Below are 22,293 nucleotides of genomic sequence, written 5' to 3'. Positions count from 1 at the left end.
TATATTGAATAAAAACACATGCATGAACTCTCTCTCTCTTTCGCTGTCCCTCTATCTGTCTCTCTTTCACAAATACACCCCACACACCAACTGAGAAAACATCCTGATTGAACACTTCTCTTACGTGGAAAGTATGTTCAGAAAGAAAACCCCATGTGTACATTTAACCATTAGAAAATATAACAATGCATGGCTTGTCAATAGGGCTCTGCTCCTTCAGGGTAGCTCACTGCCAGAGCCAATCGTCATATGAAGATGGTAATTTAACTACAGTCAATGAGCAAGATATGCTATATCAAATCCCCTGATGGAAGAAACAGAACCCCTACAGGTGTTGGCTGGGGTGGTGGTGGGATATCAGAAACACATAGCACAGAGTGTACAAGCTAGTTACAACAGCAAGAGACACCAGCGTATGAGAGCATGTGACATCCGGCATAGAGGATGCATGTGTAGAACTGGTCAACTAAATAGACCGCATGTAATTAGAGTGTGAATCCAATTGGTGCAATATCAGCTGATGCAATCAACCACACTCAGGTTTCCCTTCTGAACTGGCTACGTTTAATTTCACACACACCCCCAAACACACGCAAACACGTACTTTTCAGAAAGTATTCAGACACCTTGACTTGTTCAAAATGTTGTTACGTTACAGCCTTATTCTTAAATGGTTTAATGTTTTTTTCCTCACATCAATCTACACACAATACCCCATAATGACAAAGCAAAAACAGGTTTTTAGAAATTTTTGCAAATGTATTTAAGTTAAAAAGTGTGTTTTTTAACTAAATACCACATTTACATACGTTTTCTGAACCTTTACTCAGTACTTTGTTTAAGCACCTTTGGCAGGGATTACAGCCTTGAGTCTTCTTGGGTATGACACTACAAGCTTGGCACACCTGTATTTGGGGATTTCCTACCATTCTGCTCTACAGATACTCTCAAGCTCTGTCAGGTTGGATGGGGAGCGTCGCTGCTCAGCTATTTTCAAGTCTCTCCAGAGATGTTTGATCGGGTTCAAGTCCGGGCTAAAGTCTGGGCCACTCAAGGACATTCAGAGACTTGTCCCGAAGCCACTCCTATATTGTCTTGGCTTAGGGTTGTTGTCCTGTTAGAAGGTGAACCTTCGCCCCAGTCTGAGGTCCTGAGCGTTCTGGAGCAGGTTTTTTACTTTGTTCTGTTTACTTTCCCTCAATCCTGACTAGTCTCCCAGTCCCTGCTGCTGAAAAACATCACCACAGCATGATGCTGCCACGACCATATTCATGGTAGGGAGGGTGCCTGGATTCCTCCAGATGTGACGCTTGGAATTCAGGCCAAAGAGTTCAATCTTGGTTTCATCAGACCAGATAATCTTGTTTCTCATGGTATAAGAGTCCTTTAGATGCCTTTAGGCAAACTTCAAGCAGGCTGTCAAGTGCCTTTTACTGAGGTGTGGCTTCCGTCTGACCACTCTACCATAAAGGCCTGATTGGTGGTGTGCTGCAGAGATGTTTGTCCTTCTGAAAGGTTCTCCCAGCTCCACAGAGGAACTCTGGGGCTCTGTCAGGGTCACCATCGGGTTCTTGGTCACCTCCATGAGCAAGGCCTTTCTCCTCTGATTGCTCAGTTTGACAATAGGAACATTAGGAACACTTGCTCTTTCCATGACATAGACTGACCAGGTGAATCCAGGTGAAAGCTATGATCCTTTATTGATGTCCCTTGTTAAATCCACTTAATCAGTGTTGATGAAATGGAGGAGAAGGATTTTTAAGCCTTGAGTCATGGATTGTGTATTTATGCCATTCAGATATCCTGGTTTGTGTAGGTGTGTGCTTAGAAGTGAATGGGCAAGTCAAAAGATTTATGTGTCTATCCTACCCTGTCTTTCTAAGGTCTTCGAAAGCCAAGTTAACAAACAGATTACCGACCATTTCGAATCCCACCGTACCTTCTCCGCTATGCAATCCGGTTTCAAAGCTGGTCATGGGTGCACCTCAGCAACGCTCAAGGTCCTAAACAACATCATAACTGCCATCGATAAGAGACATTACTGTGTAGCCGTATTCATTGATCTGGCCAAGGCTTTCGACTCTGTCAATCACCACATTCTTATTGGCAGACTCGACAGCCTTGGTTTCTCAAATGACTGCCTCGCCTGGTTTACCAACTACTTCTCTGATAGTGTGTCAAATTGGAGGGCCTGTTGTCTGGACCTCTGGCAGTCTCTATGGGGTGCCACAGGGTTAAATTCTTGGCCGACTCTCTTCTCTGTATACATCAATGATATTGCTCTTGCTGCTGGTGACTCTCTGATCCACCTCTACGCAGACGACACCATTCTGTATACTTCTGGCCCCTCTTCGGACACTGTGTTAACTAACCTCCAGACGAGCTTCATTGCCATACAACTCTCCTTCCATGGCCTCCAACTGCTCTTAAATGCAAGTAAAACTAAATGCATGCTCTTCAATCGATCACTGCCCGCACCTGCCCGCTCGTCCAGCATCACTACTCTGGACGGCTCTGACTTAGAATACGTGGACGACTACAAATACTTAGGTGTCTGGTTAGACTGTAAACTCTCCTTCCAGACTCACGTTATTAAGCATCTCCAATCCAAAATTAAATCTAGAATCGGCTTCCTATATCGCAACAAATCATCCTTCACTCATGCTGCCAAACATACCCTCGTAAAACTGACCATCCTACCGATCCTCGACTTCGGCGATGTCATTTATAAAATAGCCTCCAACACTCTACTCAACAAATTGGATGCAGTCTATCACAGTGCCATCCGTTTTGTCATCAAAGCCCCATACACTACCCACCACTGCAACCTGTACGCTCTTGTTGGTTGGCCCTCGCTTCATACTCGTCGCCAAACCCACTGGCTCCAGGTCATCTACAAGTCTCTGCTAGGTAAAGCACCACCTTACCTCAACTCACTGATCACCATAGCAGCACCCACTCGAAGCACGTGCTCCAGCAGGTATATCTCACTGGTCACCCCCAAAGCCAATTCCTCCTTTGGTCGCCTTTCCTTCCAGTTCTCTGCTTCCAATGACTGGAATGAACTGCAAAAATCTTTGAAGATGGAGACTCATATCTCCCTCACTAGCTTTAAGCACCCGCTGTCAGAGCAGCTCACAGATCACTACACCTGTACATAGCCCATCTGTAAACAGCCCATCTGTAAACAGCCCATCTATCTACCTCATCCTCATTCTGCATTTATTTATTTATCTTGCTCCTTTGCACTCCAGTATCTCTACTTGCACATTCATCTCCTGCACATCTACCATTCCAGTGTTTAATTGCTATATTGTAATTACTTCGCCACCATGGCCTATTTTTTGCCTTATCTCCCTTATCTTACCTCATTTGCACTCACTGTATATAGACTTTTTGTTTCCTTTTTTTCTACTGTATTATTGACTGTATGTTTTGTTTATTCCATGTGTAACTCTGTGTTGTTGTATGTGTAGAATTCTTATGCTTTATCTGGCCAGGTCGCAGTTGCAAATGAGAACTTGTTCTCAACTAGCCTACCTGGTTAAATAAAGGTGAAATAAAAAAACAAAATGGTAGTATGGTAAAGTAGTAAGTGCCAGGTGCACTAGTTTGAGTTTGTCAATGATGAGGAGCATGCCCAGCATGCCTGGACAGTCTGTGGTGCAACGTGGCGTTGGTGGATGGAGCAAGACATGATGTCCCAGATGTGCTCAATTGGATTCAGGTCTGGGGAACGGGCGGGCCAGTCCATAGCATCAATGCCTTCCTCTTGCAGGAACTGCTGACACACTCCAGCCACATGAGGTCTAGCATTGTCTTGCATTAGGAGGAACCCAGGGCCAACCGCACCAGCATATGGTCTCACAAGGCGTCTGAAGATCTCATCTCGGTACCTAATGGCAGTCAGGCTACCACTGGCGAGCACATGGAGGGCTGTGCGGCCCCGCAAAGAAATGCCACCCCACACCATGACTGACCCACCGCCAAACCGGTCATGCTGGAGGATGTTGCAGGCAGCAGAACGTTCTCCACGGCGTCTCCAGACTCTGTCACGTCTGTCACGTGCTCAGTGTGAACCTGCTTTCATCTGTGAAGAGGACAGTGCGCCAGTGGCGAATTTGCCAATCTTGGTGTTCTCTGGCAAATGCCAAACGTCCTGCACGGTGTTGGGCTGTAAGCACAACCCCCACCTGTGGACGTCGGGCCCTCATACCACCCTCATGGAGTCTGTTTCTGACCGTTTGAGCAGACACATGCACATTTGTGGCCTGCTGGAGGTCATTGTGCAGGGCTCTGGCAGTGTTCCTCCTGCTCCTCCTTGCACAAAGGCGGAGGTAGCGGTCCTGCTGCTGGGTTGTTGCCCTCCTACGGCCTCCTCCACGTCTCCTGATGTACTGGCCTGTCTCATGGTAGCGCCTCCATGCTCTGGACACTACGCTGACAGACACAGAAAACCTTCTTGCCACAGCTCGCATTGATGTGCCATCCTGGATGAGCTGCACTACCTGAGCCACTTGTGTGGGTTGTAGACTCCGTCTCATGCTACCACTAGAGTGAAAGCACCGCCAGCATTCAAAAGTGACCAAAACATCAGCCAGGAAGCATAGGAACTGAGAAGTGGTCTGTGGTTTCCACCTGAGAACCATTCCTTTATTGGGGGTGTCTTGCTTATTGCCAATAATTTCCACCTGTTGTCTATTCCATTTGCACAACAGCATGTGAAATTTATTGTCAATCAGTGTTGCTTCCTAAGTGGACAGTTTGATTTCACAGAAGTGTGATTGACTTGGAGTTACATTGTGTTGTTTAAGTGTTCCCTTTTTTTTTAGCAGTATATATACACACTACCTTGATTAAATACTCAATATATACTGTATATAACCCTGGCTGGAGGGTATAGTAGGCTACATTGGCTGTAGCAGCGTACTCAGCTATGCAACAAATCCTGACTTTGATTCAAGAGTTTGAGGCCTCAATTAAAATCCAATATGTCTTCATATTGAAAGACATACCATCAAATAGGACCTTAAAGACATTTCCCACTGCAGATAATTAATAATACCTGAGTCCTGCAAGAGACTCAGCAGAAAAAGAAAGCATTGTATTCACAATTCATATGTTTTATATAACCGACTTACTTTCAGTGTAGTGGCATTGCACAACAATGTATTCACTGTTAAACAGAGTGCAGGGGAATCCCTGAAGACACTAGGACCTTAGCTGCACTACAGCACTTTGGATTTTAAGTGAAACAATGGCATTCATACACATATTATTTTTAAGTATGTTACCCATGTTGTTTGAGGCTTACAATAGCATTAGCCTCGATCACTAGCAGACAACTGTAGCTGTTGGTAGGCGCTACTGTAACTGATAGCTAGCTATACCCCAGTGGGGGAAAGGCACAGAGAGGCTTTGGTGGCAGACAACAGATGTTGTGAGGTTTTTATTTGTACTGCCCTGAAGTGGTAGCTACAGACAATACCTGCAGACTTGAGTATTTCCTTATTTACTGTTATACAGGTATCAAGAGTATCATATTTGGGACACAGGATAACAATGAAAAAAGCAGACTGTTACAACCATTCCAAAGGGAGGGTGATAAAATGGATATAGTAGAGACATAAAGAGAGGGAAACAATAAAAGCTATGGCAAGAAGAGAGAGAGAGGGATGTATTTATTTGACATTTTGCAGGATGAAATCTCTTGAGATGCACCATTTAGTTTTCAAGAGCCCCCTCCAAAAACAAAAATACTTACAGGAGAGAGAGAGAGAGAGAAAAAGAGAGAAAAAGAGAGAAAAAGAGAGAGAGAGAGAAGAAATGTGTTTATTTGCTGTGTTCAGCTCTATGGGCTACGCTGCAGAAAAATTGCTGTGTTGTTGACGTAGCAGCCAGAAGAGCAAAAAGTAGTGAGTAAGCTGAAACACCTGAAATGTGTCGGGGAAAGTATTTATTTAGTTACACGCTTGTTACCATTCATTACTCAACGTTACTTACTGCAGGTGTTCAGCTCAACTCTGTCTGAACTCAGGCTTTATAATACAGTGAGAGAGAGAGAAAGAAAGAGAGAAAAAGAGAGAGTTGATAGAGTGGGTGAGGGAGAAAGGCGGAGATTAGAGAGAGAGGAAGGGAGAGTCTTTAACTAATGATATTTACATACTTTAATTAACAGGGGGAGGTGTGTGTGTGTGTGTGTGTGTGTGTGTGTGTGTGTGTGTGTGTGTGTGTGTGTGTGTGTGTGTGTGTGTGTGTGTGTGTGTGTGTGTGTGTGTGTGTGTGTGTGTGTGTGTGTGTGTGTGTGTGTGTGTGTGTGAGGTAGGATTAGGGAGGTAAGTCAATAAATAGGCCATGGTGGCGAAGTAATTACAATATAGCAATTAAACACTGGCATGGTAGATGTACAGAAGATGAATGTAGTAGAAATACTAGGGTGCAAAGGGGCAAGATATATCAATACAGTATTGGGATGAGGTAGTTGGATGGGCTGTTTACAGATGGGCTATGTACAGGTGCAGTGATGTGTGAGCTGCACTGACAGCTGGTGCTTAAAGCTAGTGAGGTAGATATGAGTCTCCAGCTTCAGTGATTTTTGCAGTTCGTTTCAGTCATTGGCAGCAGAGAACTGAAAGGAAAGGTGGCCAAAGGATGAATTGGCTTTGGGGGTGACCAGTGAGATACACCTGCTGGAGCGCGTGCTACGGGTAGGTGCTGCTATGGTGACCAGGGAGCTGAGAAAAGGCGGGGCTTTACCTAGCAGAGACTTGTAGATGACCTGGAGCCAGTGGGTTTGGCGACAAGTATGAAGCAATGGCCAGCCAGCGAGAGCGTACAGGTCGCAGTGGTGGGTAATATACGGGGCTTTGGTGACAAAACAGATGGCACTGTGATAGACTGCATCCAATTTGTTGAGTAGAGTGTTGGAGGCTATTTTATAAATGACATTGCCGAAGTCGAGGATCGGTAGGATGGTCAGTTTTACGAGGGTATGTTTGGCAGCATGAGTGAAGGATGCTTTGTTGTGAAATAGGAAGCCGATTCTAGATTTAATTTTGGATTGGAGATGCTTATTAATGTGAGTCTGGAAGGAGAGTTTACAGTCTACCCAGACACCTAGGTATTTGTAGTTGTCCACATATTTTAAGTCAGAACCGTCCAGAGTAGTGATGCTGGACGGGCGGGCAGGTGTGCGCAGTGATCGGTTGAAGAGCATGCATTTAGTTTTACTTGCATTTAAGAGCAGTTGGAGGCCATAGAAGGAGAGTTGTATGGCAATGAAGCTCGTCTGGAGGTTAGTTAACGCAGTGTCCCAAAGAAGGGCCAGAAGTATACAGAATGTTGTCATCTGCGTAGAGGTGGATCGGAGAATCACCAGTAGCAAGAGCGTCATCATTGATGTATACAGAGAAGAGAGTCGGCCCGAGAATTTAACCCTGTGGCACCCCATAGAGACTGCCAGAGGTCCAGACAACAGGCCCTCCAATTTGACACACTGAACTCTATCAGATAAGTAGTTGGTGAACCAGGCGAGGCAATCATTTGAGAAACCTAGGCTGTTGAGTCTGCCAATAAGAATGTGGTGACTGACAGAGTCGAAATCCTTGGCCAGGTTTATGAATAGGGCTGCACAGTAGTATCTTTTATCGATGGCGGTTATGATATCGTTTAGGACCTTGAGCATGGCTGAGGTGCACCCATGACCAGCTCGGAAACCAGATTTCATAGCAGAGAAAGTATGGTGGGATTCGAAATGGTCGGTAATCTGTTTGTTAACTTGGCTTTCGAAGACCTTAAAAAGGCAGGGTAGGATAGATATAAGTCTGTAGCAGTTTGGGGCTAGAGTGTCTCCCACTTTGAAGAGGGGGATGACCGCGGCAGCTTTCCAATCTTTGGGAATCTCAGGCGATACGAAAGAGAGGTTGAACAGGCTAGTAATAGGGGTTGCAACAATTTCGGCAGATCATTTTAAAAAGAGAGGGTCCAGATTGTCTAGCCCGGCTGATTTGTAGGGGTCCAGATTTTGCAGCTCATTAAGAACATCAGCTATCTGGATTTGGGTGAAGGAGAAATGGGGGATGCTTGGGCGAGTGCTGTTGACCGGGGTAGGGGTAGCCGTAGAAAAATGCGTATTGAAATTCTCAATTATAGTGGATGTATGGTGGCAATGGGGACAATGTTTCCTAGCCTCAGTGCAGTGGGCAGCTGGGAGGAGGTGCTCTTATTCTCCATGGACTTTACAGTGTTCCAGAACTTTTTTGAGTTTGTGCTACAGGATGCACATTTCTGCTTGAAAAAGCTAGCCTTAGCTTTCCTAAATGCCTGTTTATATTTGTTCCTAACTTCCCTGAAAAGTTGCATATCACGGGGGCTATTCGATGCTAATGCAGAACGCCACAGAATGTTTTTGTGCTGGTCAAGGGCAGTCAGGTCTGGAGAGAACCAAGGGCTATATCTATTCCTAGTTCTACATTTTTTGAAAGGGCCATGCTTATTTAAGATGGTGAGGAAGGCACTTTTAAAGAATGACCAGGCATCCTCTACTAACGGAATGAGGTCAATATCCATCCAGGATACCCGGGACAGGTCGATTAGAAAGGCCTGCTCACTAAAGTGTTTTAGGGAGCGTTTGATAGTGATGAGGAGTGGTCGTTTCACCACAGACCCATTACGGATGCAGGCAATGAGGAATTGATCGCTGAGATCTTGGTTGAAAACATCAGAGGTCTATTTGGAGGGCGAGTTGGTTAGGATGATATCTATGAGGGTACCCATGTTTATGGATTTGAGGTTGTACCTGGTGGGTTCATTGATAATTTGTGAGAGATTGAGGGCATCAAGTTTAGATTGTAGGATGGCCGGGGTGTTAACCTCTATGGGCTAGGTGGGACGCTTACCTTTGCTGTTCTTCGTCAGAATGCACTCCCAGGACTTCTACTTCAATAACAAATGTTGGTTTGGTACCAAATAATCCATTGTTATATCCAAATAGCGGCGTTTTGTTCGTGCGTTCAAGACACTATCCGAAAGGGTAAATAAGGGTGACGAGCATGGCGCATTTCGTGACAACAAAATTCTAAATATTCCATTACCGTACTTCGAAGCATGTCAACCGCTGTTTAAAATCAATTTTTATGCCATTTTTCACGTAAAAAAGCGATAATATTCCAACCGGGAAATCGTTTTTTATTACAAAGAGAGTGAAAGTAAAAGCATGCTATCCCCTCATGCACGAGCCTCAGTCTAATGGCCCTCTGATAGAGCACTTGCCAAACGCGCTAATGTGTTTCAGCCTGGGGATGGAATTACATCGTTCAGCTTTTTCCCGCCTTCTGAGAGCCCATGGGAGCCGTAGGAAGTGTCACGTCATGCCAGAGATCCCCTGTATTTGTTAGAGATGATCAAGGAGGTCAAGAAATGGTCAGACAGGCCACTTCCTGTAAGGAATCTTCTCAGGTTTTGGCCTGCCAAATGAGTTCTGTTATACTCACAGACACCATTCAAACAGTTTTAGAAACTTTAGGGGCTTTTCTATCCAAAGCCAATAATTATATGCATATTCTAGTTACTGGGCAGGAGTAGTAACCAGATTAAATCGGTTACGTTTTTTATCCGGCCGTGCAAATACTGCCCCCTAGCCCCAACAGGTTAAGCATGTCCCAGTTTAGGTCACCTAGCAGCACGAGCTCTGAAGATAGATGGGGGGCAATCAGTTCACATATGGTGTCCAGGGCACAGATGGGGGCAGAGGGTGGTCTGTAGCAAGCGGCAACGGTGAGAGACTTGTTTCTGGAAAGTGGATTTTTAAAAGTAGAAGCTCGAATTGTTTGGGTACAGACCTGGATAGTAAGACAGAACTCTGCGGGCTATCTCTGCAGTAGATTACAACACCGCCCCCATTGGCAGTTCTATCTTTTCGGAAGATTTTATAGTTAGGGATGGAAATTTCAGAGTTTTTGGTGGTCTTCCTGAGCCAGGATTCAGACACGGCTAGGACATCCAGGTTGGCCGAGTGTGCTAGGGCAGTGAATTAAACAAATTTAGGGAGGAGGCTTCTAATATTAACATGCACGTAACCAAGGCTTTTACGGTTACAGAAGTCATCAAATGATAGCGCCTGGGAATGGGAGTGGAGCTAGGCACTGCAGGGCCTGGATTAACCTCCACATCACAAGAGGAACAGAGGAGGAGTAGGATAAGGGTACAGCTAGAGGCTAAAATAACTTGACGTCTAATACGTTCAGAACAGAATGTAAAAGGAGCAGATTTCTGGGCACAGTAGAATGGATTCAAGGCATAATGTACAGACAAAGGTATGGCAGGATGTGAATACAGTGAGGGTAAACCTGTGCATAGAGTGTCGATGAAAGAGATATTGTCTCTAGAAATATAATTTAAACCAGGTGATGTCACCACATGTGTGGTAGGTGGAACTAAAGTGTTAAATAAGGCATATTGAGCAGGGCTTTAGGCTCTACAGTGAAATAAGGCAATACTTACTAACCAAAACAGCAATGGACAAGGCATTTGACGTTAGCGAGAGGCATGCATAGCCAAGTGATCATAGGACTCCAGTGAGTGGCTTCAGGCAGCTAGCGGGGACGGGACTAGTAAGCTAACAGAAGGGCCTTGGAGGGACGTTGCGACGGAAGAAAGTCTGTTGTGGCCCCCTCGTGCTATTACGTCGGCAGACAGATCAGCAGGGCTCCGTGTGGTAAACCAGGCCAATTGGCAAAAAAGGTATAGTGGCCAAAGAATTTGTCCGGTGGGCCTCTTAAGCTAACAGTCCGATGTGCTCTGGACAGCTTGCGGCCGTGGCTAGCATGCTAGAGGATGGGCATTCAGGGTACGACGCGACAGCGGAGCCAGTTGAGAAAACCCCATCGGGCGAATCACGTTGGTGGTTCAGTCGTGATGGGTTCGCGGGGGTTCAGGCCAGTTGGCAAAATAGGTATTGTAGCCCAAGGAGTGGCTGATGGACCTCTTTGGCTAGCCGGGAGATGGGCCTAGCAAGGCTAGCTCCAGGCTAATTGGTTCTTGCTTTGGGACAGTGACATTAGCCAGGAGTGGCCACTTGAATAGCAGCTAGCTAGCTGCAATGATTTAGGTGAAAAACAAAAAAAAGGTTCAGAGCTTGCGGTAGGAATCCGGAGATATGGAGAAAATGTAAGTGCGATTTGCTCTGGTTTGAGTCGTGCTGTGTAGACTGGCGAGAGTTGTCCGTGCTAGAGGTAGCTGATGACCGCTTGCAGTGGCTAGCTGACTACTAGCTAGTGTGTGTGTGTGTGTGTGTGTGTGTGTGTGTGTGTGTGTGTGTGTGTGTGTGTGTGTGTGTGTGTGTGTGTGTGTGTGTGTGTGTGTGTGTGTGTGTGTGTGTGTGCCAACCTCATTCAGCTATTTACCACCAAACACGTGTTAAGTAATGCTACTGCTGTGTAATCAACTTACAGTATATCACGTTCCCTCATTAAAACATAGTTGCATCATCTTTTGCCCCTTATGGCCTCACATCTCAATAGCAACAGTGGTAGTAGCTAATCTGGGGACTGAGGAAATTTCAAAGCACACACCCAGACATACCAGGATATCTGGCAATTTCCTCATCTCTTTATTGAGGCCTGCAAGGATGAGTCCCAAGTGACACCATATCCCCTATATACTGCACTACTTTTGACCAGAGCTATATGGGCACTACACAGGGAATTGGGTGCCATGTGGGACTCAGCCATAGACAACCAATAACCAGATACATAACGAAAGCAGTAACAACCCCTCTGTGTTTATGTAAACTGTCTGGAGGTAGAAATAGGCTTTTGTCCAATGGAGCAGACAGTTGCTAGCCTACATACTGTATCAAAGAGCTTTAGAAGCAATTAACACCTTACCTAAGGGCATTGTTCACACAAGGCCTTCATAAGATTCACATTGACAACGCCTGTCTAGCGGTGAAGTGTTTTCATGACTAGGCCCTGGAGCGTTTCCTGACTTGATTAAACTGTGGGCCCTATTTATTATAGGCGATCACAAGGGGCCAGAGTATTTCCTGGTTGGGTCACGAGGTCAGGGATAAACTTAAGGCCCTTTTCATGTATACACGGCCGAGAGTTTTACCTCAGGCCCTAAGTATAGGCTATCACAAGGGCCCAGAGTATTACCTTATGCACTAAGTGTAGGCTATCACATGGGCCCAAAGTATCTCCTTGGGATACCCGATCAGGGATAACTCCAGGCCCATTTCATTCATAACAATCACACATTGTGTAAAAACATTGCGTAAAAACAAACCTAGCTAGCTCATTTTCTGATGCCCCTCCCACTCAGCAAAACTCCTCTAAAGAGAAGGCAAATTAATAATGCATTGATATCTATGAACACTCACTCTCTCTCTGTTTTACTGAGAACTGTTGTATTATTAGGTTTCAAACCAAGCTCGTCTTTACTTCCCTTAAAGCATTATTACAAATTAAAATATGTGAATTCGTAGAGGGGGTGACTATCATTAGAGGCTACTTTCATGAGGATTGTCAAGCTCAGAGATAAAGAGAGAGAGAGCACGAGAGAGAGAGAGAGAGAGAGAGAGAGAGAGAGAGAGATTGGAATAGTCTTCCTTTAGCAAATACAATGGAGAGACAGGAGTTTAAAGTCATGTACTGCTTGCTTACCCAGACTAACTCTGTTAGCAAATCTCCTATCATCAAGCCACATATATTTCCCTTCACTAAATGAAAGATGCTTACACAATATGTTTGGTAATGGCCAATGTTTAAGCAGGTTATTATCATTCAAATCTACATGGGAATAAAAAGAGAAGGGGAAAGGGATAGTAAAGTTAATGTGGCGTGGCCCCGTTTTACGGCCATTCGCAGTCTTTTTCATTGATAAACCACTAGATCATTTTAATTAGACAGTGTGTTAATTGAGTGTGGGTCCTGGGGTATAATACAGTATGTCATTATTAGTCTGCATCAATGGCAACCCCTCACGAGTGTGACACCATTCACCCGACTGAGTGAGAAAGAGAGGGAGAGAGTGACAGAAAGAGGAAGGGGGGAGGGAAAGAGTGTTTGCATGTGTGAGAGAGACAGAGAGAGAGTGAGTGTGAGGGAGCGAGAGAGACGTAGGTGATCTGCCCCCTCAACATCCTCTCTGACATCATTACTTAGTCATCGCGTTCTGCCTAATGTGCTAACATTCAGGAAATGCCAAGAGAGATCAATGTTACAAGGTATCCCACTTTGCCTAAAAAAAACGGTGGTAAAGGTCAAGACTCTATGCCCAGGGGGAGCATGCTGCATATACCACCTACTTCGATCTACCTACTACACTGCACCACACCGTCCAACCACTACCATCCAAACTGTACTGGGATCAGCTGTTAGAGAGCCAGAGACAATGTCACGGTTGGCCCCTACTTTATCCTGAGATACCTCCTGTGGAAAAAGAGGTTTAATAGAATGAAGATGAAACCAAATCACATTTGACACTCTTTTATATTAATGTAATTAACACCCACACACACCCTCTCTAACACACACACTCACAAACTCACACACACACACACGGACATGCGGCTCGGTGCTCTGTCGACACCCTTGTTCAGCAGAAAGGGATCAGTGGCCAAGCGTATGATTACACTAAAGTCAAACAGCCTTAACGTATCCTTTCACCAAGGCCTACTCTAGTACCACTACCGTGGTGATGGTACAGGAAACACAATGACACCATTAGCTTGGTGATTGACTGCCTTCAGAACCTTTCATCCAATGGGTAGCTCCGAGCCATGCAGGAGACATGAGTCTCAAGGCTTTTAGTGACTTCTGTGGTCTTAGATGTTGCTCTGTTACATCAGCAGGTGCTATGTAATGTGATTGTAATTGACCCTGAGTGTGTTGTAATGCAGGCATACTGGGTAAATGTGTGGCTATCAAATGCTGATAAGCCAACTGTAGTTACATTAAACTACCTTCATCGGTAGGTCTTGGAGAGCAGTTTTGACACGGAGTTTCATGACCTGGCCCGACCAGGGAAAGTTCACTCAGTTAAAATGAGGACCCTAGTTATAATTCCATCGCCTTTCACATGTTTCTCTCAATCCAGTCCATTAACTAAATAATAAATGACATGCATGTAGTCAATCTTGATAAAGCAACTAAACAAGATGCTAAACACGAACACACAGCTCGGCGCTAGCCTGAAAAGGTTGGGCCAGGTGCCCCATCTGGAATCCCGGCCAAGACATTAGCTCTGGGGGGCAATGGCCAAGACATTAGCCCTGGGGGGCAATGGCCAAGACATTAGCTCTGGGGAGCAAGTCAAGATGTATCCTCCGTCTAGTCGTGGCGGCACATGACGTCTTGCCACCAAGCTTCACTACTTCCACTGCGGAGAGGAAACAAGGGCTGGGAAAACACATTTGTAAACACAAAGTAGATGAAGAGGGGAGGGGATGGACGTATGAAAAGAGGAAGAGTCCCTTTGGAAGAGGGCATTATTTATGACACCTCATCCTGTCCTCCTCTCTCCCCTTCTTCCTCCAGAGCAGTTAGTTCCTCCATAGCGGTAGGTAGCAAAATAGTGCCACTTTATAATCCATTAGCATCACTAAATGGAAGGGAAGCCATCCAAGTGGTGAGACGAGACACAGACAGGGCTAGGAACAAGCCCCCTGTGTACATCCTAAATCATGTTCCAGGCCTCTGCATGGATGCCAAAGCTGTGTTTAGCTATGCCAACCAACTACGCCACCCTCTCCTCACTGTTGGTGGGTGCAGTAAGGGGGTTGGCGAACAACGATATTTTTCCGGACGAGTGGATGTTGTTGACTAAAGAAGTTAATTTCAGTTCAATTCAATTCAGTTTAGTAAAATTCATTTCAGTTGAGTTCAGTTAATTTCAGTTTAGTTCAGTTCAGTTAATTTCAGTTTAGTTCAATTCATTTCAATTCATTTCAGTTTAGTTAAATTCATTTCAGTTGAGTTCAGTTAATTTCAGTTTAGTTCAGTTCATTTCAGTTCAGTTCAGTTCAGTTCAGTTCAGCTCAATTCATTTAAGTTTATTTCAGTTTATTTCGAGGGGAAGAATCCATGTGTACCAGCATATTCCTTTGTTCAGGTTGAGGAGTCAGGTGCTTGAGTCTACTAAATGTACTGCAATTATTGAAGAAATTAAATGTCTCCAATTATAGTCTGTACAGTATGCCTAAAGTATGGTTACTAATTGTGTATGATAGACTTCCACTTGTACAGTACATTAATGTAGCCTTACAAAATGGGTCTCTTATACAATTTTGTGTGTGTGTGTGTGTGTGTGTGTGTGTGTGTGTGTGTGTGTGTGTGTGTGTGTGTGTGTGTGTGTTTGCCTATTAGCTCTCTGAAAGAGATGTAGGCATTTCAAAAGATCAGCTCACTACGTTGATAAACTGCCAGATTTATAATGAACTCTTCTTCCATTAAAGACCACTCACAGAGTCCCACTCTGCATCTTATGCAAATGCATATTTAGGTTTCAACCACTGGATGTATGAAGAACAGAGAGAAAACCGTGTATTGCATCATGAAGAAAAAACATAAAGATAAAAAAATGGCCATAGATCCTGCCAAGGATGGCAGATTTTCCTGCACTATTGACGTATATGTAGATATTTACAACCAGCGAAGTGCATTACTGGAAGCATCGACATCAAAAGCGAGTGGATGGATGAAATACATTATCAAGGTTGAAAATCACTTAGGAAAGTGGCTTTTATGATAGTAATGATCAGCATGAAGCACAATAATGGCGGCCATTTTGTATCCACACTGGCAAGAAGGAACCCTGCCATTATATTCATAAACACCACTGAGACTGAGAAACTCGACACTCAGCCCATCTCTCTCCCCATAGGGAGTCTAGGCTAGGCTAGTATCCACCCAGGGCTCAGGCACACAGACAGACAGACAGACAGACAGACAGACAGACAGACAGACAGACAGACAGACAGACAGACAGACAGACAGACAGACAGACAGACAGACAGACAGACAGACAGACAGACAGACAGACAGACACCACATTAGCCTTGTCTACACGACTCAGAGGACACAACCTGCCTTGGGGAACATAACACACCATAACACCACTTCTACCCATGTCATCCTAGAGGAGTACTGGCACTGGGCACAACACGGCTCAGGCAGCACAAGCAGAGCATTCTGGGTAGAAGTTTTTTTTTTTAAAGGTAAAAGAAGGAAAGGGAGTGTGGTGGTACAACGGCAACTGAGTGAATGCATGGGTGAAGCCAGAGTAGACTCGTTCAGCCACCCACCCCCGCCACACACACACCAACCCCAAATGCTGTGGTTAAGTTAGAGTTAGAGCACTTCAGGCTCCATCAGGCCGTCCTTGAGGGCTTAATTCATCACCCATACAATCAGGATCTAAAGCCCAATGAAGATAAAGTAGTCCAGTACTAGTGTCTGAGAGCTGGAGAAAACATGCTTGAGTAGGCAGTCAATCCTCCTCGCCTGGCAAGAAGAGAATATTTCAAAATGGATACCTGTTTCCGTCTTCAAGATAATTATTACAGATTTACAGCTAGGGGGAAATGGAAGCAGGGAGTTGGGCTGGCTAAGGTAGACAATACACCCAGAAAACCTGTCTCACACACACGAAGCCGAGCGCATACAAACATACACACACACACACACAGAGTCCGCACACACACCCACACTCACACACACACATACACAAACGTCCCCAAATCGCCGCAGCCATCACTGCGAGTTAAAAAACAAGTTCATGCAGCGTGTCATAATAATTTCAGACAGAGGACTGAAACTGAGGGATTCATTTTTTTCATCCAAATGAAATCAAGCAAAAAAGAAGCAGCCACAACAACAAAAGAAACATGTAAGAATGATTAAAAGAGCCCAGTGGCTTTCTCTGCTTTGAGTCTGCATGGTTGTGGAAATTACATTTATTCATTTCGCCTTATTATTCTGTTTCAAATGAAGGCCTCTATGCCCTTTTAGGGGGGATGAAATCATGTCAGTATTCCAGCCATTTCAAAATAAAATTGGGATGGAAGGATCTGGCTGCTACAGGAAGATGACTAATCTGTGTCAGAACAGCCATTCATGTATTCGTAGTCTGAAGTATTAGCCAGAACAAGGACATGTCCTGGCATTAACATGACCTACACATTCCATTGTGACCTCAGTTAAAGTACAAGCTGTCTTCACTCATAGAGGATGAGACAGGTTGTAGTGCATCACTAATGAATACCCTTATGTAGACGGACAGATTTTGGTGTCAGAACAGTTACGGACCAAAATCAGATATGACCTACTTGTCATCTCCTCTGTGCAGTTGTAAAGAAGCTATTACAGGCTCATAGCCTGCCAATCAATGTAATTGTATTATTGACCATCACCATAGGTATTGATCACATAGGCCAAGGCAGTGTTCTAAGTGCGTGAATGTTTGCTAGGGAAATTCAGGCTTCACAAGGTTCCTTCCCTGGATGATTTCATTGCCCCTGATTCCATGAGAGACCATTGTCTCAGGGTCTGTATCCCTACACAATTGCAGATGCTGCTTTTAGGAAGCATAATAATATTCTCTCGTACATTGTACGCCACCCTTTGGAGTGTCTGTGTAAGTGCAGGTAACAAGTGCACCGATTACTAATTTGGGGAGCTAGGCATTATTCTGAATATAATTTACTCTGGCATGATGATAGTTTGCAGATTAATTTATAAAAAAATCCATATAAATGGTAAATATGCATATAAAGTCCACATAATTCATAGGCATAGAATATAGTTATTAAACTAGGCCTATTAAATCTATAGCTTTTGTAAAGGAATTGTGAACATAGAAGCAACAGGAACAAGCCAGCAATTCAGAGGACCACATAGGCTTGCTTTTATTCGATGCGAAATTTCGTTATTACAAGTAAAGAGTTGAAATAATTTAAATCCCCGTCAAAAATATTTACAAATCTGCCCAATCAGTTAGCATTGATTGCATTAAAAATCCAAAGCGACGTATACAAGATCTATAACAAAACATATTGCAAAATACAGGACACGTTAACGATTATAATTTATTTCAGTCGTATTCATTACATATAAATAAACTAAAACTAGTGGAATTCACCTGTCAGAGTAACCTATATGCGCAAGTATAGTGAGTGTTTTCCAACCGCTATGTGAAGCAATGCTGCTATCGGTATGGCACGAGCACGGAGTCTGCTGCAATCAAGCATATCTCCGTGTGCAATAGCAATACCAGTCCAACCGGGCCCCGAATGCTTCTGGAAGTGCTGAAACCTATGTGGGATATAGTGCCCTGCTGTGCGCAACTGAACCAATGCACCTGTTACAGTGGACAAACAACTCACTAAAACAAGCGAATATTTCCGTGCGCAACGCAGTTTGGATATAATAAGCCTTTATAGTTCTTGACGAAATGTAGTGCTTCATAATATAAAATTGTTTATTTTGTGAAATACACATGACAAATGGTGAATAATCATCACTTACGCTGCTGTTTTGCCCCGACCAGTAAACCACTGCATGGTTATGCGCTGAGTCCCCGGTCAAAGCGAAAGTAGTGCTGCTTAGTTTGGGATCATCTCCTCTGGAATTCCCTCGACCCTCGTCCCTGTTCCACTTAAATTCGGATCGGCCCAGTCTGTGTCCGTCCAATAACGGACCAGGACTCCTTCTCTCATCCGATGTCTCTCCTTTTAAACCGGGGCCACCGGTCTTAAGGCTCTCCCTAAACTCGGGGTGTTCGGGACCGCTTCGCTTCGCTCTCCGTAACGCAACATCCTCAGCACCATCCTTGACATTACCCAAATCATCCACCCCAATATTATATTCACCACGGTACCTTTCTTCGTTTTCACTAGACCCGGTTAAATCTTCCAGAGCGACTTTTGGGGTAACTCCATCGTCAGTGAATCTCGGCTCATCCACGAGAACACCTGCCTGTTGGGTGTCGCTTGGTACTCCAGTATTTTGGTCAGTAACTCCGAGTAGCTGGTACTCCAGCCGGACCTGTTCCAGAGCTTTGGCCGCCTGCCTCGTACCATCAGCCGCGTGCGTACCGGTATCCAGCTGTAATTCCTTCAGGTGTAGCTGGACCGGCGACTGGCACGATGCGCAAGTTATCTCCGCCTTGGCATTTAGCTGGGTATGAGCGGAGATCAGAAGCCAGGTACACAGAGTTAAGTGCAAGCCTGGGCAGAAGCCAAGCCAAGTATCCATTGCTGGTATAGTTAGAGATTTGGGTCCAACGCACGGAGCGGGAAAACCTTATCCAACCGAGGACCAACTCCCCCCGAAGTCGGTGAGATTGTCGTGGTATTTAGAAAAGCGCTCTTCAGCTAAACTGTTCACGTTCAAGGAGCTGGTCGCGGGAGCCACCACATAGGAGAGGAGCTGTATCGAAGCCGAGCTGCCGAATGTGCGCCCGGATGAGAGGAATACTGTGAGAGAACGCAAGAGAGAGACGAGAGAGAGAGAGAGAGAGAGAGAGAGAGAGAGAGAGAGAGAGAGAGAGAGAGAGAGAGAGAGAGAGAGAGAGAGAGAGAGAGAGAGAGAGAGAGAGAGAGAGAGAGAGATGCGCCGTGGCTTTCACACTGGTTGTGAAAGCCCACTAGTAATCGAATATGATATGACCGGTAAAGACCTATTCAACATAGCTTTCATCAGCAGTGGCAGTTCTAGACCATTTCAACTGGGGGGGCCAAGCTGGGGCCAGTTGTACTGTTAGAGGGGCCAGTTATATTAGACGTTATTGTTGTCATATCGTTTTTTTCACTGCATTGCAGGCATTAGCAGGCAAAATACCATGTTCATAATCATCATCGTTGCCACTGTCTTATAATGGATGTAAAAAAAGAAAGATAGCAAAAAGTAGTTATGTAACAATTATTTCATACTCCACATTTAGGGGGGGCACAAGGGGGTCCAAAATTGTTGTCACAGGGTCACTGGCCCCCCTACCCCCCTCCCCCCCCGCCCCAGAACCGCTAGTGTTCATCAGAGAGATAACCTCTGACGATGTTCATATCAAAGTCAAATCAGTGGTGTCATTGTACAATGATGCTTGATGTGATTATGGACCAAGATGTCCAACACATTATAGTCTTCACAGTGCTTCAGAACTCATTATTTTTATTAACCCGAATCAAAGTAATTGGTTTTTAATGTACTCCTGTCCAAAGGAAACTATATTTCCTGAAATGCATCTAAATTACTTGTAGCAGGTGCTCTGACACCTTAGACTCTTGCCAATTAGACGTTCTATTATGCCATGACATAAAGGTTAATATGCACACAGAGGGAATTATTAGCGCAATAAAGAAATGGCATTTTTTAAAGATCAGCAGCCGAAGAAAAATGTTTGTGCAATCAGAACATTAAATAAATTGTCCAGTTATTAACTTGTTATTATTTGAGAAAAGGTGTTAAAGTAACTGTCCAGTGTTTCCAGATTTCCATGAAATATGACCTATTACAATTACAATGACAATATGACTGAAATAGTTTTCCTTCGATTTTTTTATGACCTATGTTTCTTTGTTGCAATGGTGTTGGTGTACAACAACAAAAGAACTGTGTGGCGTATACTGGTCATGAAAAATATTCATGTGAATAGACCACTGATTGGCCAGCTCGTCCGCTGATCCAGACATCATCCTCTGTTAGGAAATAGAAAGCATATTTTAAACTGTCTGTTTCCGATAGCAGTTTGAAGTGTGGTTTGTTATAGGTCTATGTTATAGCCCTGTGCGCAATGCTTGTATCGCTGCATGCTCAAGAATGAAACAATCTTATCATCAGTTTCATTTATGTCTCATTTGTCTCATGACAGCCAACATTAAACAGAAGCGACTAGAAATGAACGAGCCGCACGCGGCTGAGTAGAGTCTGCTGGCATATAGCTGGCGGCTGAGTCGAGTCTGACGGCAGAGTACTGTACTGGGCTGGGGCATTCAAATGGAGCTCTAGTGTGCGTGCAGAGAAGGCCCAGCGCAGAATCAATAGGATGAATTGGGCGGATTTGGCAGGGACTTACGCTATTCCCAGTGGGAAAACACAACCAGCGCCAAGAGGAGAGAGTCATGTGGAGAGGGAGGGAGGGATAGAGGGAGTGGGAGGAGGAGGATAGGGAGGGATGGATGTTTGGGATTTGGAAAAAGACACCAGGTGTTTATCAACCCAAGACTTAAGATGCAGCCAAAAGATGAAAAATTATAACACATTGGAAATTTTCAAATTGAATGCAGCCTACCAATTTCTTTTAGAAACAAGCTACATCACAGAAAACCCTAAGACATAGAAATATGCAGAATGTCCTTCATATCTATAATAAATTAGCAGTGGATGGGAGAATCAGACAGAATCCACAGGTTCTATGACCTCCAATGGCGTCTGTTATAGCAATAAAAACTTGAATATATTGTGGTATCGTTGTGGTCAAGATGGCTAAACCACTGCACCTCCAAAGGGCTCCACACCCTATAGAAAATAACCAAAGTTGTGCCTCAGATGGCACCCTATTAGCATAGGGTTCTGGTCAAAAGTTCACTCTTCGAAATATTGGTGACTCGAGGAACCCTGGAGATCCTCAAGGAACCATTCCTACTCAATGGTTCATATTTGCACCTTCAGTTAGTTCAGGGCTTCCTGGAGGAATATTTAATGGTTCAATGTAGCAATGGGTTCCTTGAGGAACCCTAGAGTGGACGCGTGGCTTAGTAAGTGCATGGCTTTAAGATATACACTATAGTGTATATACAAAGTATGTGGACACCCCTTCAAATGAGTGGATTTGGCTATTTCAGCCACACCCATTGCTGATAGGCGTATGAAATCGAGCACACAACAATACAATCTTCATAGACAAACATCGGCAGTAGAATGGCCTTACTGAAAAGCTCAGTGATTTTCAACGTGCCACTGTCATAGGATGCCACCTTTCCAACAAGTCGCATCGTCAAATTTCTGCACTGCTAGAGCTGTCCTGGTCAACTGTAAGTGCTGTTATTGTGAAGTTGAAACGTCTAGGAGCAACACATGGCTCAGCTTCATGAAATGTGTTTCCATGGTCGAGCAGCCGCACACAAGCCTACAATCACCATGCGCAACGCCAAGCGTCGGCTGGAGTGGTGTAAAGCTCTTAGCCATTGGACTCTGGAGCAGTGGAAATGCGTTCTCTGTAGTGATGAATCACGCTCCACCATCTGGCAGTCTGACAGACAAACCTGGGTTTGGCGGATGTCAGGAGAACGCTACAGTG

At 44.6% G+C, this 22,293-nt stretch overlaps 1 protein-coding gene across 1 annotated transcript in view; it reads right to left on the bottom strand.

Annotated features, from left to right (window-relative positions):
* LOC106564691 (VPS10 domain-containing receptor SorCS3) overlaps nucleotides 1-19,467 on the bottom strand; it is a 251,017-nt gene extending 231,550 nt beyond the window's left edge. The window contains exon 1 of the mRNA XM_014130944.2: nucleotides 18,525-19,467. Within this exon, the coding sequence (XP_013986419.1) occupies nucleotides 18,525-19,253 (729 nt within the window). The 5' untranslated portion in view covers nucleotides 19,254-19,467. The remainder of the gene's footprint in view (nucleotides 1-18,524) is intronic.
* Nucleotides 19,468-22,293: the final 2,826 nt, after the last annotated feature.

This window comes from Salmo salar, chromosome 12, assembly GCF_965601325.2.
Source record: "Salmo salar chromosome 12, fSalSal1, whole genome shotgun sequence".
NCBI classification, from domain to species: domain Eukaryota; kingdom Metazoa; phylum Chordata; class Actinopteri; order Salmoniformes; family Salmonidae; genus Salmo; species Salmo salar.
The sequence above is the reverse complement of the archived record's forward strand: the minus strand, read 5'-3'. Positions and strand labels throughout refer to the sequence as shown.